The sequence below is a fragment of the Ictalurus furcatus genome, chromosome 5 (assembly GCF_023375685.1).
Source record: "Ictalurus furcatus strain D&B chromosome 5, Billie_1.0, whole genome shotgun sequence".
Taxonomy (NCBI): Eukaryota; Metazoa; Chordata; class Actinopteri; order Siluriformes; family Ictaluridae; genus Ictalurus; species Ictalurus furcatus.
In genome coordinates this window covers 2,855,123-2,871,920 of record NC_071259.1, presented here as the reverse complement: position 1 = coordinate 2,871,920, position 16,798 = coordinate 2,855,123, and the positions used below count along the sequence as shown (strand labels likewise).

At 47.5% G+C, this 16,798-nt stretch overlaps 1 protein-coding gene across 6 annotated transcripts in view; it reads right to left on the bottom strand.

Moving 5' to 3' along the window:
* Positions 1-2,751: 2,751 nt before the first annotated feature.
* ep400 (E1A binding protein p400) overlaps positions 2,752-16,798 on the bottom strand; it is a 30,454-nt gene continuing 16,407 nt past the window's right edge. For 4 of the 6 annotated variants that reach the window (XM_053624191.1, XM_053624196.1, XM_053624194.1 and 1 more), the window contains 30 exons: positions 15,982-16,146; positions 15,432-15,584; positions 15,246-15,334; positions 14,717-15,036; positions 14,384-14,586; positions 13,943-14,112; positions 13,406-13,602; positions 13,135-13,246; positions 12,758-13,042; positions 12,596-12,670; positions 12,369-12,497; positions 12,225-12,269; positions 11,622-11,775; positions 11,137-11,372; positions 10,871-11,044; positions 10,713-10,760; positions 10,473-10,609; positions 10,331-10,387; positions 9,250-9,328; positions 8,895-9,086; positions 8,716-8,761; positions 8,517-8,626; positions 8,124-8,301; positions 7,757-7,866; positions 7,195-7,383; positions 6,706-6,877; positions 6,448-6,560; positions 5,507-5,653; positions 5,118-5,171; positions 2,752-4,823 (listed from right to left, as the gene is read on the bottom strand). In XM_053624191.1, the coding sequence (XP_053480166.1) occupies positions 4,455-4,823; positions 5,118-5,171; positions 5,507-5,653; positions 6,448-6,560; positions 6,706-6,877; positions 7,195-7,383; positions 7,757-7,866; positions 8,124-8,301; positions 8,517-8,626; positions 8,716-8,761; positions 8,895-9,086; positions 9,250-9,328; positions 10,331-10,387; positions 10,473-10,609; positions 10,713-10,760; positions 10,871-11,044; positions 11,137-11,372; positions 11,622-11,775; positions 12,225-12,269; positions 12,369-12,497; positions 12,596-12,670; positions 12,758-13,042; positions 13,135-13,246; positions 13,406-13,602; positions 13,943-14,112; positions 14,384-14,586; positions 14,717-15,036; positions 15,246-15,334; positions 15,432-15,584; positions 15,982-16,146 (4,508 nt within the window). In that variant the 3' untranslated portion in view covers positions 2,752-4,454. The remainder of the gene's footprint in view (positions 4,824-5,117; positions 5,172-5,506; positions 5,654-6,447; positions 6,561-6,705; positions 6,878-7,194; positions 7,384-7,756; positions 7,867-8,123; positions 8,302-8,516; positions 8,627-8,715; positions 8,762-8,894; positions 9,087-9,249; positions 9,329-10,330; positions 10,388-10,472; positions 10,610-10,712; positions 10,761-10,870; positions 11,045-11,136; positions 11,373-11,621; positions 11,776-12,224; positions 12,270-12,368; positions 12,498-12,595; positions 12,671-12,757; positions 13,043-13,134; positions 13,247-13,405; positions 13,603-13,942; positions 14,113-14,383; positions 14,587-14,716; positions 15,037-15,245; positions 15,335-15,431; positions 15,585-15,981; positions 16,147-16,798) is intronic. The other 2 variants (XM_053624193.1, XM_053624195.1) reach the window with 2 other exon arrangements.

Here is a 16,798-nt window from a genome sequence, read left to right as displayed (position 1 = left end):
ATGAAGGTCTTCATGAAGAAGGAGGAGGAGGAAGAGGAGAAGGAGTTGCCTTATTAACTTCCAAGAGAAGGGGGGGGGGGGAGACAACTGGTGAGGGGACGACTGTTTATAGCTGCTATAACATAAGTGAGAAGAGGAACTATATTGTTTTGCTGACCCCCTACAGGGTCACGGGGAACCTGGAGCCTACCCCAGGGAGCGTGGGGCACAAGGCGGGGTAACACCCTGGACGGGGTGCCAATCACATCCACATTCTCACACGTTGGACATGCCAATCAGCCTACCGTGCATGTCTTCGGACTGGGGAAGGAAACCGGAGTACACGGAGGAAACTCGAGCGGCGGGAATCGAACCCTGGAGGTGTAAGGCGAGCGTGATAACCACTACGCCACCGTGCGACCTCCCGGCCAATCAAAACGAAGCATTCAGCAGCACTGCGCTGGAACAGTGAGTACTTCACACCATGTTTTTAATAGAGGTAGAAATGAGAGTTAACACTGATAATCATGATCTATTCCTGCGGTGGAAAGATGGAATACTGATCAAATTATTTACGCGTGCAAACACTGAAAAGACGAGACAAGTGTGTGTTTGTATAATATAAACTCACGTGGCAGAACGGGTAATGATGTAATTGGTGGTGTCCAGAGGAAGGACAGAAGGCGTTTTATTTAAGTAAATCCGGTCATGCTGTTGTTCGGCACGCCGCTTTGGTGCTCGGTGGAGCTTTTTAAAGCGACAGGAAGAAGGGAAGTGACGGGGAAACCCGCACAAACCCGCGCTCTCACCTCATGTTGCTGATTTCCGCTGAAAACCAACGGACAGAGCTCCACATTCACGTGCTAGATCACGTCGCCGGGGAGACGCAACTGTCAGTCATTGTTTGACCCGACACACACACTCACTTCTGACATTGGTAACTTTTACTTTAAATTAAAATCGTAGCTAGGGATGTGTTTCTGGAATCTGGGATTAGTTCAAGTTCATTTAATGACGGATTTTAAAATACCGTATAAAAGGTTTTTTTTTCTTTTACAGGGAAATCATTTTAACATTTGAATTTTGGACAAAATATGATGCATTTCCACTTTGGGTTTGATTTGTTAGCCACCTTCAACGCTAGCACTTGGCATTACGGTACTCCCAGTATAATGTGTGCATGGCTCTTAACTACTCACTGACTTGTGACTGAAGTCGCATCCTGACTGCAGCTGAATGTCCTACAACTTCCACGTTTAGCTGTGGTGGAACAAATCAACCGCAAAACACTGTCCAGGTTCATATCAGTTATAATCACCTGGACTAGCAGAAAGCAGAGAATGATGGAGATGAGGATGGGCTTGAAGAAGAGGATAAGGATGGAGGATAGGAATGAGGATGGTCATGAGGGAAATGAGGATGGAGTGAGGATAGGCTTGAAGAAGAGGATGAGGATGCAGGATAGGCTTGAAGAAGAGGATGAGGATAGGAATGAGGATGGAGTGAGGATAGGCTTGAAGAAGAGGATGAGGATGCAGGACAGGCTTGAAGAAGAGGATAGGAATGAGGATGGAGTGAGGATAGGCTTGAAGAAGAGGATGAGGATGCAGGATAGAAATGAGGATAGGCTTGAAGAGGATGGAGGATAGGAATGAGGACGGTCATGAGGGAAATGAGGATGGAGTGAGGATAGGCTTGAAGAGGATGAGGATGGAGGATAGGAATGAGGATAGGCTTGAAGAGGATAGAGGACAGGAATGAGGATGGTCATGAGGGAAATGAGGATGGAGTGAGGATAGGCTTGAAGAAGAGGATGAGGATAGGAATGAGGATGGTCATGAGGGAAATGAGGATGGGGTGAGGATAGGCTTGAAGAAGAGGATGAGGATAGGAATGAGGATGGAGTGAGGATAGGCTTGAAGAAGAGGATGAGGATGGAGGATAGGAATGAGGATGGTCATGATGGTGATGAGGATGGAGTGAGGATAGACTTGAAGAGGCTGAGGATGGAGGATAGGAATGAGGATGGAGTGAGGATAGGCTTGAAGAAGAGGATGAGGATGGAGGATAGGAATGAGGATAGTCATGATGGTGGAGTGAGGATAGGCTTGAAGAAGAGGATGAGGATGGAGGATAGGAATGAGGATAGTCATGATGGTGGAGTGAGGATAGGCTTGAAGAAGAGGATGAGAATGGAGGATAGGAATGAGGATAGTCATGATGGTGGAGTGAGGATAGGCTTGAAGAGGCTGAGGATGGAGAATAGGAATGAAGATGGGGAAGGTCATGATGGTGATGAGGATGGAGTGAGGATAGGCTTGAAGAAGAGGATATACAATACTGCACTTGCTGAATATGATATATAAACACAGCCTCTGCATTTCAGCTTCACGGGCAGTACACGGATGGTGCAGGACGGTGAATTAAAGATTTAAATGAAAGCTCCGCTCCGTACACACGATACGGCCAAAAGTATGTGGACACAAAGCCAGCTCCATGAAGACACGGTGTGTTTCGGTTGGAGTGGAAGAACTCGAGTGTCCCGCACAGACCCCTGCACCTCTATTTAATACGTTTATATGGGAATATTTCCGATGGGGTTTAACGATTCTGGTCCCACGTTGTCGGTAGCAATAACGAGAACAAGAACAAGCAAACAGCATTTTTTTTGGGGAGCGAAATTTAAACAGTGCGCAGCGTTTATTTCGGTCATTTAAAACCTGGAGGCCCCCGTATACTCGGAATCTCCGAATAAGAAACGAAGACGTCGTGTTGGTATAAAAACAACGCTTTATATTGAGTTGGAAAAAAAAAAAAAAATCCAATGAAAACACAACTGCTTTACAGTTACAAATGTCTTCCTTTCTGTTATTTACACATTTGTTCCTCAGAATGAATAATAATAAAAAAAAAGAAAAGAAAACGGAAACAAAAACAAAAAAGACGAATATATATGAAGGATGAAGGAAGTCCCGGACATTACAGATACACCAACACGACTTTACAGTGCAGCTGATAAAACGAAACAGAAATCCTCATTTGCGTTCCGTCTGTTGCTGATCGGAGACATTATGAGCAGTTTATTATGAAACGTCCAGTGACTGGTTAAATCTAACATCCTCACACACACACACACACACACATACACGCGACGACCGGAGACGCACCAACTCCGTTGCTTTTATCGTAACGTTATGCGATACGGACCTAACCGAAACGTGCTTTCGCATTTCTCTTTACACACCATGTAGGATTGTTGTTGTTGTTTGTGAAATGGCTACTAGAGCAAATTTGGAGCAAAGACGGACGGTTGCAACGTGGACGGGGGTCCTCCATGACGATTCATTTGTCTTGAAGTTTGCTCCGAACCTCTGCGTGGGACTGAATAAACCTCCGTCCATGTCGCAACCTTTCTTTCTCGTGTCAGCGCTTTTTAAAAATCACCCCCGTAGAGATACCTGGGGCGATCTCATACTCCTGGCTTTGGATTGGTGCGTCTCTAGTAAACAACACGGCAATCTCACGTTTACGACACGTCTACCGTACAAATCACTACAAAAAAAAAAAAAACAACAACGATGAGCGGGAGCATCCATCCATCCATCCATCCATCCATCCACCCACCTCTACTGCTCTAAAGACTTCTGTTCCGAATAAACCCGGCTCGCTGGTTAATCCCGATACCAAAAACACAGCCGGACTCTACATCCCGAACAGGATGTTCACACATGACTAGTCTCGACCGGCCACGACTAAACAGGACGAAGTCTACAAACACACGAGATATCTAAAATCGTAAACGGAGTCCTGGGGGCTTTTATTTTAACTGCTCACACACACACACACACCTGATTCATCGGATCGGCTCGTTATCGTTAACGTGTTAGGGGTGAGCAATGTATAAGGAATAAACCTTCTAACCAATCAGCTTTGAGAATTCGACCTAGAGAAAACGTATAAATGTTACGGGCTGACATCCAATCAGCGATGTGCCGCAGTTTGACAGTTTTACAGGCGCTCTAGAATCGTCAGGACGTCTACGATCGCGACGATTTACCGCCAAAAAAAAAAAAAAACCCCAACCCAGAACGAAGCGCTCACCCCATGACGGAAATACTTACGGACTCTTTCGAATGTTCTTCCGAGGATATTAAACGTGTAACGTTAACGCGTGTACAAACACAGAAAGGCGGGAACGGTAGAAAAACAAAAACGAAACAAGCATTTTACAGCGTAAGAGTCCTGTAAAACAACTTCCACACTGTGGAGAGTGTGTGTGTGTGTGTGTGTGTGAGAGAGAGAGAGAAAGAGAGAGAGTTAAAAAGCCTGTTGTGCTCCTGTCCAGAGTGTCTCTGCCGAGGTGTTTTGCTTAACGAGACATTGATGACGACACTGGGCAGGAACGCACACGATGAATGTCTACTGAATGAACTCACACACACCTCTGAGAAGATATTTTGTGTGTGTGTGTGTGTCTAGCTGCCTCCGCTGGGTTTGGCGGGCGTTTTGGCACGCATGGCGGTTCCTGCGCGTGCGTTCCCTTTGCCCGGTTGAGGCTGCGGCGTTCCAGGCTGCTGTACCGACGCGTCGGCTGCAGGGGTCACCGCCGAGCTCTGCTGCTGGGCGGGGCTTTGAGGAGCTGGGACTGGGATCTGAGGGGAGGAGGCAGGAGCTGCCGCGGTAACCAACTGCTGTTGTGGCTGCTGCTGTTGTAGGAGTTTCTGATGGACAACCTGTGTAGCAGGGGCGGAGCCTGCGGGGTTCACCGGCATCGGAGCCTGAGGAGACGACCCGGCCGCGGCAGGCGCCTGGGTCAGAGTCACCGTCTGAGGCTGGACCTGGATCTACACACACACGCGCACACACACACACAGGAGGTAACAGCTGAGAATTTCAAGTTCTTAATACAAAAACAAACAACAAGAACAACAGCAACATAAGAACCCCTGGTATACCCGCTAAAGGCTTTGTTTTTTCAAAGAAAATACATCGTCAAAGAGATGCAGAAGATTAGTCGGCCGCTAACACAGTCTGAACTCTTACAGGCATAAATCTTCACACACACACACACACACACACACACACACACACACAAAATTAATAAATAAAGAACTGGGACATCAGATGCTCACTCTCACCTGCTGGGGCGAGGACACTATCTGCGATTGTACTATCTGAGGAAGTTTAGTGACCTACAAGTGGAGGAGAGACAGGAAACTAAGCCACTAAGCCACGTTTCTGCCTTTCTTTGTGCTTATATTTAATATCTATACTTCATTTTCCAAGCCTTTTTCTGACATGGAGCGGAAGTTAAATTCCGCTCGGAAGTTATATTCAGATGGGAGCAATCTGAAGTTAAAGGCTCCTGTTTGAACTTCGCTCTGCTGCAATAATAAATATAAACACAAAGAATGTAAAAGTATGTATGCTGAAATAAATATTACGGAGTTAGTATACATTTAGTATCGTGCGAATTCTAACTGCACTGCTCTGACAGTACTTGTGTGTGTGTGTGTGTGTGTGTTACCTGTATCTGCGGTGTGGTGGCAGATTTCTGCATCGAGACAGAAGTGAAGAACTGGGGCTTAATGCCATGCTGCAGCTGTGCCGTGGTCGCGTACGTCACCTTCTGCGGGCCCTGACCCGCCACCTGAACCGCCTGCTGAGTCGCCAACTGCGTCACGCAGAGGGGAAAAAGAAAGCGGGAAACGATTAAACCTGCAACGTATAGCGTCTCGTCTCGTTTCAACTAGGGCTGTGCGATGAATCGGATATTCGGTTTCGATTATGGCCTCCGACGATCATGAAAACAAATTGAATCGAGATAAGACGATTATCGTACCGCATCCTGTTCCGCAAAGTCTACGTTTCTGTCTTTTTAAAAACCGCGCCATTTTCTTTTTCTTTACAGCAGTGCGCTTTCGCCCCTCCCTGAAAGGCCAAACTCGCTCCCACGCCAGGCTGCGGCGTGTTCGGTTCAGCTCGAGCCGAGAGGACAGAAAGGGAAGATGATTTGGTGTCGAGGAGTCCGAGGTGGAAGAAAAAGAAAATAACGCTTGGTATCATTGGAAAGCTCGTTTCCTCTAGCGTCATGACGGCTGGTCGAAATACGCTCACTTCCTTTCTAGAGCTCGCTAATGGTGAGGAACTACAGGCCGATAAATCCAGGAGACGAGGAGCTTCGTCGGCTAAGGAAGTTTACAGCGAATTCTGGCGATTTGCGATTTGCCGAAATGAGACACGTGACGTGCTCCGCTCGCTTACAAGAGAGACGTCGATACGGTAAAAAGAGATGCGGAAAACAAAGAAACGAATGTAAGTAGCTATCCATGGCTTGAATAAATAATACATAATAGAAGATGGATAAATGTTATTTAAATTTTTTTTCCTTTTCTTAAAAAAAAAAAAAAAGGCATAGACCACTTGGGCAAAGTGGTCTTTTTAAATAAAGTGTGTGTGTGTGTGTACCTTCTGCTGCACTCCAGCCTGTGTCTGTTGTGGTTGCGCTGCTTTCTGTTGCGCTGCTGCCTGCTGCTGCTTCTGCCGCTGCAACAACTGCTGAACTTGGTACGGACCTACCACTGTTATCACACACACACACACACACACACACACGGAGAGAGAAGTTGAACATTTCCAACACAATGTAATACCCATGTTTTATGTGACTGTTTAGTGTACACACCCTCCTTGTGTGAGACGCTCGACGTGTTTACGAGTCCGTACCTGCTTTTGGGGGCTGTCCTAAGCTGTATCCGGCAATGTTCACTGGTAGGGTGGTGACTCCGGTGGACGACACTACAGCCGGCACAGACACCACTGGAGGAGGTTTGGTCAGAGTCACCTGGGCCGTCTGACCCGCCTGCGCCGGGACGGTGCCGGGAGCCGCGACTCGCGTCTGATACGGGAGCAACAGAGCGAGACGTTAACTTTACGAAGCTTTTACATGCCGCTTACACGTAGCTCCTTACCAGTGGTTTATGATATGATCGTCGCTATGGTTACGTCTCAAAAATACATTTTCGCTTCCACTGTAACTAACGTTATTTTTCCTTATATCCAGGTCCTGTTTATAGAAAACATGTGACCATATCAAGAAGAGGGGGGGGGGGGGGGCTGATTAACACTGTCGCAGATTTATTTCCCAGGTGCAGGTGAAAAGAGAGAGAGAGAGAGAGAGAGAGAGAGAGAGAGAGAGAGAGAGAGAACGCTCACCAGTCTGGCCACCTGCAGGTTAGGGGCAGCGGTCCCGGTGAGCACGGCTCCAGCTCTGGTAACAGCAGCCACCGCGGTGAGCTGCGTGCTGGGCTGCGGTGTCGGAGCGGCCTGGACCTGCTGGGGCTGCTGGGTAACGGCAGCCTGCTGGCCCTGAGCAGCCACTACCTGCAGCTTCTGCTTATGCATCTTTATCAGAAAACACACACATATATGCAGGCAGATGCATTACTGTACATAGAATACTAGTAGTAGAAAACATAGTAGGATACTAGCTCGTAGTCTACACCTCATAAAAAGAAAGGGCGGGGGGGGGGGCAGGGGAATCAACACAATTTGTGACAGACTACAGTAATACAGCGAGAGCGCGAGAGGTGCTGACTAAACATTAATCGTGTAGCAAACAAAGCAGCTGTTCAGCAAATATGTGATAGCATAAGACTTCCTGCGTCGATGAAAAAAAACAACGCACGTTTCAGTTTCAGACTGTGAGCCAGTAGAGCAATGTCAGCGAATTGTTTGAACGCAGCAATAAGGTGTGTGTGTGTGTGTGTGTGTGTACCTGTTGTGGTTTGTTCACTGTTTTGATCTGAGGAGAACCAGCCTGCTGCTGCGGCGGCGGCTGCCTGAGGAGCTGCAGTTGAGCCTGGGCGATCTGCTTCGTCTGCATCCCTGTTTAAAGGGAGAAAAGAAAAGAAAAAAAAAAAAAGAAAAAGAAAGGGGGGGAAAAAAAAAAAAAAGGAGTAGTAATCTCAGTGACTGGCAAAATCAGGAAACATATCAATGGTGTAATAATTAGTGGAGTACCAAAGTTACTGTTAATACTTTATTAAAGAATGTCACCTGAAATGCGAGCTAACGAAGGCTCTGAGAGATGCAGGCGTGTGTGTGTGTGTGTGTGTGTGCGTGCACGCGTGTGGGTCTCATACCTTGAGCCATGAGAGCGCGTGACTGCACCTGAGCCACAGTCGAGGCGGTCACCGGGGTAACAGCACGAACACCCTGGTTAGTTGCTATGGCGACGACCTCAGCAGGGGTGGTTGCGGGGGCAGAAGCGACAGCCCTCTGCTGGGCGTGAACCACCTGAGCTGTAGCAGCACCTGCAGCCTGGGGCAGAACAGCCAACTATTCAAACACGCTAGCGCGTTAATTAGCGTACTAGTTACGCGTCCAGTTAAGTGTTCCACAAAATCAAATCAATGCAAAACATAAAACAGGGTGCTGCACTGAAACCTGGGAAAGCTAATAGAGCTGACTAGGTTAATTAACGCAACGTTAGATTAGTTAGTTATTCATTCATCTATATATTCAGCTTGGCTTACAGGTATAGCTGCGGTAAGGACGGGAGAAGCGAGCCGCTTGTTTCCCTGAAACTGGCCTGCAGGAACACTGGTTACGGTGTTCACGATCACGTTTCCTCCCACTGCAGCTGCTGAGAGAAGGAGAACATCCTCATCATCATCATCATCATCGGAAGTGACAACACTGAGAGATGCGCCTGAGGCGTACCCTGAACGCTACCTGTCTGAATGCCTGTGCCAGCAGCGGCGGTCTTGATAGCTCCGGCCTGCAGGTGGAAAAAATTTAAAAAAGGAATTTCTACATACTTAAAGAACCAATGATGTGAAAATACACATTTAGTCTTGTATTAAATTTATATGAAAAGATAAGAATGTGGTGAAGTGGTAGAAACAACTGACCAGCACAGCAGTGTTGGGGACAGTGGCAGCTCCTTGCTGGGTGCCCTGAGGAACTCCAGCGGTCTGGAGCCCAGTGGTAGCGGCCTGTGGCTGGGCTTGTGGCTGAGCGGTGGCCCCTGGCGTCCCTGGGGCCGCACCGGCTGCCTGCTGCTGCTGAGCTAACTGCTGAGCCCTTTGCTGCTCTGCCAGAGCCTTGGAAAAAGAGAGAGAGAGAGAGAGAGAGACACGTTTAGTTAAAATTGACGGAAGGAGTCTCCAGTCTCCAGAGTCTTCCCGACACGGCAAAGTTCACACAGTTGAACTGAAGAGTTCAGGTTTCTCTTTAACACGAAAACACAGGCCTCAGAAATCTCACCTTCTTCTCTTTAGCGATTCTCTCTGCTCTCTGAGAGGCCACCTGGATAGGAGGCAGGGGTTTATCATAGCTGATCCCACTGCGGAACAGATTCAGACACAGAACAGGGAATAGGTATTAGTAGATGAGGCAGACCATGTGACTGTTTTTTCCGTTTTTAACAGACGGAAGCGTGCAAAAACGTGCGACTAAAGTGCTTACTGCGGTTCTTAATAACGAGCTCGGGTTCTCTTTAAAACTTCTACTATTTAAGACTCAAAACAGAGCTTTTGGTAGGTTTACGAGGGTTTAGAAAATTCAAACGCTAACCGTGATAGAAAAACTGTCAGTGTTAATACTCTTAAATATAAGTTTAGACACGCTCATTCTTTATTTTGTATCCCCCCCACACCACACACACGTTTAATAATAATAATAATAATAATAATAATAATAATAATAACGAAGTCATTACTCTGGAGTAACACCATCTTCACCATCAGCCTTTTTGCCTAGAATTTCCAGAAACGTATTCGTGGCGTTGTCTCACCTGATTTCTTGAGGAATTTCCCTGAGATGCTTTTTAAACCTTATTAAAGGAGTTCACACCGACGCCGGACTCTTATCGGCTGCTTTTCGGAATATTTCTCTCCGAGGCGTCCGTTTAAAACGAATTTTTCTGTTTTGTAAATAAAATGTTAGTTTTCTAATGAAAGAAACGGATACGTCGGCACGATCATCATCACACACCTTCAGACCAAAAGCTTTTTAAGATCACGAGGAACATTTCAGTCGAGCGTCCACAAACTTTTGACCGGTGGTGTGTGTGTGAGATTTGAGACACGACGTTAGTTTATTTATTCGGTTGGGGACACAGTGTCACACAGTGCTATACTGCCTACACTATTTAACTTCGATACAGCACCAGGCGGAAACGTCGCGTTCATTTCCGAGGGCGTGCGGCGGCCATCTTGTGTACGCGCGGTTAACGGTAAGTATAAATCAGCCTTAAGGCTAAGTAGAGTGTTAACAGCTCCCACCGTCTAGACTATAAACATGACGGAGGTAATTACTACAATGCCCCTTTACAGAAAAGGTTTACCTTTCAGCCAAGACGGAAGCATGCTTGGGGTTCTTCTGGAACGGATTCATACCCAGCCTGAATGAAGAAAAAACAAAAACAATTAAAGCAAAGGTCATCGTAAACCCGTCCGTGCTTCGCGGATCCACTTCAAAGCTCTTACAGAGGTTTTATTGGAGGACTCCTCTTGCTGGCGATGATCTTCATGAGCTCGAAGCGGTTGTTGTAGAGCTGGATCTGGGTGGCGTTGTCGTCCTGGGTGTAGATCTGACACGTGCGCAGGGGACGGCTGTTCTTCGTCTGTAAAAATAAATAAATAAATAAATTACAAAAACGCAGCTTGAGCATCAGTCAGAAGAATTTTATTTATTTATATTTTTAAATACAGCATGTGTCATTTTACCTTATAGATGCTCTTGGTCTTCTTCTTGGGATTAGCTTCGTAAATTAACTGCGAGACGAGACGGTCGTTATTAAACTCGGAATAGAAAAGAACGAGTCGTTCAAAAACAAAATAAAACTAATCAAACAGGAAGTAGTAATCGGTAACGTGTTCCACACCTTGCCCTCCTCACGGGGGATGATGACGTTCTCGTAGCGGCTGCGGCACTGTTTCGGCGAGCGGTAGATCCTGCTGCAGGAGCTCACCACGTCGCTCACCAAGTCCCAGTTTGGCGTGTGAGCCGGAGACACGATGGTCAGGTTCAGAGGCAGCTCGAGCAGTTGTTTCACTGCCTGAAAAACAGCACAGAGAACCAATGATACTGGTACGATGTGGTCTGTTACTGAGCGATTACAAGTGTGTGTGTGTTTGTGTGTGTGTGTACCTGCAGCAGAGCCCAGTCTTCACTGATGAGCCACTCTGGATTGTCCTGTCCCGGTTCCATGGTGGGTTTGACCAGCGAGGGCAGCGGCTTGGCGAACGGAGCCTGCTGCTTCAGAGAGAAGTTCTTCTTCTGGTCCTTTCCTTCTCGCCGCACCTTCAACATACTCGCCTTATCGAAGAGCGACCGCGGGGGGATCACCGCCTCGCCATGACCCTTCTTCTTCTTACGGCCCAAGGCTGGGAAGACACCGCACGTCATACACGTGATGCAAGGTATTGGCTAATATATTAAAATGTTTCTTACTACAAAGAAAAGCGTTTATATTTTGGATACAGCGATTAGTCTAAATATTTTTTTATTAATAAGAATTCAAACAAAAATAATGCAAGGTCTACAACTCCAACGTTTGCACACACACACGCACGCACGCACACGCACGTATCTACTGAGACTTTAGCGATCAATTCACAGGTATTTTTTCCTACCAGACGGGTCCATCTTGGGTCTCTTGTGCTCTTTGCGGACGTACACCGGGGGCAGCTTGGACTCTGGCATGGGGGCGGAGTCATACATGAGGCAGATGACGGAGTCGATGTAGATGTCGTTATCGTCCTGAGGTGGCGTCGGTGGCGTCCACAGCTATGGCAGGAACGGGCCGAGAAACAGGCGATCATCATCATCATCATATCTATACGCAACACATCTAAATCCTGTGAAGTGCTACATGTACAGGTGCATCTCAAAATATTACAACAGCGTGGAAAAGTTCGTTTTTTCCCTGTAAATTAATTCAAAAAGAGGAACTTGAATATATTCTAGATTCGTTACACATAAAGTGAAACATCTGAAGCCTTTTTTAGTTTTAATCTTGATGATTACGGATTACGGCTCACGGAAATCAAAAATCCAGTATTCGTCGAGATTAAAACAAACAAACAAAAAAAAGTTTTATTTGTGTAATGAATCGAGAATATACGACGTTCCACTTTTTGAATTAAATTACAGGGGAAAAGAAAAAAAAAAAAGTACTTTTCCATAATATTTGACCTTTTTGAGATGCACCTGTAATAAACGCGGGATCGTCTTACCGGCATAATTTCTGTCTGACCGTCTGCCGACTCGAACACGTACTCCTACAGAGCAGGGGAAAAAAACAGGAACAAGCAAAAACACTTAAGCACCAAAGACTTTTTCGCGGACTACTCGGCTTTGGAAAACACGTCAAAGCGCACCATGTTGTACGCGTCCTCTCGGGTGTAGGTGAAGAGGTCTTCGTCGTCTTCCAGAGTAGCCCGATCCTCGTCTTCGCGCTTTCGCTTCTGCCGCAGCTCCCAGGCTCGTTTAGCAGCTTCTATACGCTCCTAGGAACCATGCGCAACACGCGACGTGATCAGGAAGTCGATCGTTTCCGTATTAAAGCAAGCTTTTTCCCATTCAAATTTCCTAAACCTCCTCTTACCTTAACAACGGCCTCGTCTTCGCTGACGTGAAGGTACTCCAGGTACTGAAGCGCATATTTCTCGATAGGAGTTAGCTAGGGCAAATGGAAAGGCGTTATAAATTGAACGAGGACAGAAATCTACGAGGCGTCGCAGTCCTTTAACAATCGGCCGCTAGTTACCTGTTCCACGACGGACGCCAGCTCCTCCAGCTGAGACGCCTCGCCCGTCACCTCGCCCTCGTCCCCCGGCTCCATTCGCTCCTCTCGTTTCTCTAGCTGTTTCATCTCCGGCCCCTGCTCCGGGTGAAGCGTCTGCAGAGCGATGGCGTTGAGGGCCTGGATGTACGGCCGGGCGACGTGCGGAGGGATGGATTCTGACGGAGAGGGTTCCTGATGCAGCACGACGAACTCCTCCACCTTCTCTCCACATCCAGCTTCTACTTCAAACAGGTCCTGGATGGTGCGCTGGACAAGATGCATATAAAAAATTTAGATGCAATCCCTCAAAAGCGGAGACGGTTAACAAAGCAGGCCGGATTCAGCAGACGGGTGTGTACCTGCGTGAGGAAGGCGAGTGTGTAGTCCGTGCCTTGTGCTGCCACTTCTCTGATCAGGTCCTTGGTGCCGTTCTTCAGTAGTTTCTCCTCTATAGAGTTTCCACTCTCCAGCCTGAAGGAGTTGACATTTAGACCGTTACACTTCCTCTAATCTATCCAGCTGTTACATTTAAAAACGTCCTTATTAAAAACCAGCCTCTCTCTCTCTCTCTTTTTTTTTTAAAATAAGAACGAACCTTTATCTAAGCACGCTTCTCTGCGGTGCACGCACCTGTATATGTGGATGTCTTTGGAGCGTCCGACTTTGTCGCACCACTCCTGCGTACGGGCGTCCATGCTGGGGTTGAGATCCGTGTCGTAGAACACGACCGTGTCCGCGTCGAACACGTGGCCGACTGCAGAGCAGCAACGATTGGTCAGGACGGCACAGAAGAACCGTCTGTTGCGGTTGAACGCCTTGATCTGATCCTGAGGGGGCGGGGCAAGAGCAAAGAGAGAATTCTTACACTCGCGAACGGTGACTAAACGCGGCAAACACGAAAATACACTTCTCACGCACCTGGAAACTGTACATGAAAACACACAAACTAAATGTAGCCTTATAATTTTTTATTTTTTTTATTTTTATTTATTTTTTTTAAAGTAATGGTTAGCAATAAAGCGGTCACGCTAAGCTGAGGTGGAGAAACCGGCGTCACGCTGTTAGTGTCATGTCATTTTCTGTGTTACACTCACAAACTGAATCAAACTTGCATAAAGCCTGCATGGTTTTAAAAAAAAAACAAAAAACACCACCACATCCGAATACCTGTCTCTCGTGGTGGGAGAGGCTCTCGTCCAGGCGTACAAACGTAAAATGTCGGTGATCCAGAAAGGTCTCCAGGAGATCCAGCATGCTGGCCATCTGAGTGAAGATGAGGACTCTCCTGCCCTCTGCCTTCAGCTTGTGCAGCAGGATAGACAACGCCTCCAGCTTACCTACACACACACACACACACACACACACACACATTTATACATTAAATCCTAGATAGAGACGGACATTTAATACGTCACAAACACCGAGTTGTCGTTATATTATTTTATGTACGATGTAAATAAAGACAGAATAAAGTATCTGGTAAAAAAAAAAAGTATCTGGTAAAAAAAAAAAAAAAAAAAAAAAGAAAAGAAAAAGGATAAATAATTATCCGAGGTTCTCCGGAACGTTCCTCCGTTAAGAGTGCTGTAACGTGAAACCAAGTCCAACCTGAATCCGTTTCCAGCAGCCGTTTATCAGGGAGCTCAAACGTAGCCGGGCGGGCCAGAGCGCGGATCTCCGGGTCATAGGGGGCGGAGACTTCCCGCAAGTGGCGGACAAACAACTTCTGCTCCAGACTGTATGGCGGCGGCGGGTTGGCTGCGTAAAGCTGAGGGGGCGGAGCTACAGAGGCAGGAAGAATACACGACAGCCTGCAAGGAGAAGTTTGATTTTAGATGTAAGGAACAAGAGAGTCACAAAATAAACCAAAAGGGCTTAAAATGTTGTAATGCGGTATGAGAAAAACAACAACAACAACAACAACAACAACCAGAAACGCACCTTTTGACGAGGCTGTCTCCTTCCTGCGATCTCTCTGTATGGGAGCGAAGAGCCAATCGAAGCGAGTGTGTCGTGTAAATGTTGTTCTGCTGGGCCTTCAGGCAGGCGTCTCTGCCCACCCAGGACCAGCGCGAGTGCTCGGGAGCAGGGAGAGGACGAGGAGGAGGAGGAGGAGCGGGAAGAGCGCGTCCCCCGGTCACGGAACAGGCTTCGAGAAGGTCGGCCCCGTACAGGACGGAACGCTGAACGCGCCGCTCGTTAACGGCGAACAGACGACTCAGACGCTCCTTCAGCTGCCTGTTCCTCTCCTCGCTCGACTCCTGGTGAGAGAAAGCAGCCAAATGGAGCCAAGGAGGTGCACAAGGAGGCGTTTGACCCAAAGTCAAGACCTGTTTGTGGGCCGTTATTTTAATCTCGAATAAATGTATGCACTGAAGGGAGCGAGTAAAGATGAATTACCGCCTCATCAGGCCCGAGACATCTAAAAGCGCGAGTATAAAATAAGAAAAATGTTCCGGCTCTCACTCACTTGTGGTGCGGCGTTGGTGGAGGGTTTCGCGTTGCCTCCGGCGTCAGCGGGGGTAGACGTCGTACCCATAGCACCAGCAGCCACACCGGCTGATTTACAGAGGAGCTGACGTTAGATCATGTTTTCTTTCTTCTAAACAGAAATCAAATCAGCACTCGGATACAGACGTTAAGTGGGGATTCTCACCCTGTGGAGGCGCAGGGGTGGCCGGAGGGAGGGCCGCCTGAGGGCCCGTGGAGTTCTGAACAGGAACGGGCTGGGGCATCGGCTGCATCACCAAGGAGCTCGGCGGCCTGAGGATCGGCTGCCCCGGGGTCGATACGATCTGCAGGATGTTACCTACAGGAGGAGGGAAAACCGAGAGAGAGAGAGAGAGAGTTCCAAACGAAATATTTAGGAAGAGAAGTCACGTACAGGTGCATCACAAAAGATTCGAACACCGTGGAAAAGTCCGATGCTATCGTTCAGCTGAACTTTAGCTTTGTAATATTCTGATTTTCGACAGTTAAGCCTGCTTTGGGACGCTCGACGGGACTGGGTAAATAAAGCCACTCTTAGTCGGTCACGACTGAAAAGAATAAACCCATTGATTCATGACACAATGGAAATTTGTCATTATTCTGCCTCATTACGCCCCAGATGGAAGGAAAGCAGAGCACCTCCTCTCAATTCCCCCGACACACCGAGCGTGTAGAGAGAAGGAACAGGAACGCACCGAGACGCACTGTGACAGTACCTTGGAGCTGGAGAGGCTGTCCTGTGGTGAGCTGACGCAGCTGGCTGGGTGACAACGTGAACTTATTGCCCTGGAACTGCAGCGTGACCGGGGTCTCGGTCTGCGCGATCCGACTCTGGGCGCCCGTTATCGACGCCAACTGAGCCACTTTCACCACATCTCCACCTTCGGAACAGCACAAACGCACACAGATGGGGGATTAGCAGGGAAACAAGACTGCCTTTCGGCTAAAAACCTGAAATGCCTTTCTCTGCTTATCGTTCTGCTCATCTGAGGGCCAACGTTTATTTACTCGTCACTTTAAAGCTCTAAAGCTAACTGACTCCGGCAGGAACTGATACGTTCTCCAATTGGCGTCGACGATTGATGATACGTTGATAAAAAGTACGGTGTGTCATTCTTTAGGCAAATTGTTGTGGTATAAGAGGATGTGCTGTTAGAGGAAAATAAATCAACTTCGTGGTTCCAAATGGGTTTATTCCCCGTCCTATTAATTAAAAATGCTAATACAGGGGGTGTGGTTTAGTAGCGGCAGCCTTTGTGAGACGTGTGTGTGTGTGCAATAGAGGCCTGAAAGAAACATCTCTTCAGTTAAAGTCTAAGAAAAATGTTTGCGGATATTTGAAAAAAAAAAAAAAACACATCCGGTAAACATTTCTATAGCGTTTCATTTATCAAACCACGTCCGAGTTTCTAACAAAGACAACCGAAAAAGGGTTTTAAAAGAGTCGGACAAAAGAGTGAAGGGGGGAGGGGATGGAGAAGGTGCAGGGTGAAGGGAGGAGCCATGCTCACGTGCACTTGCAGCTGGAGGATA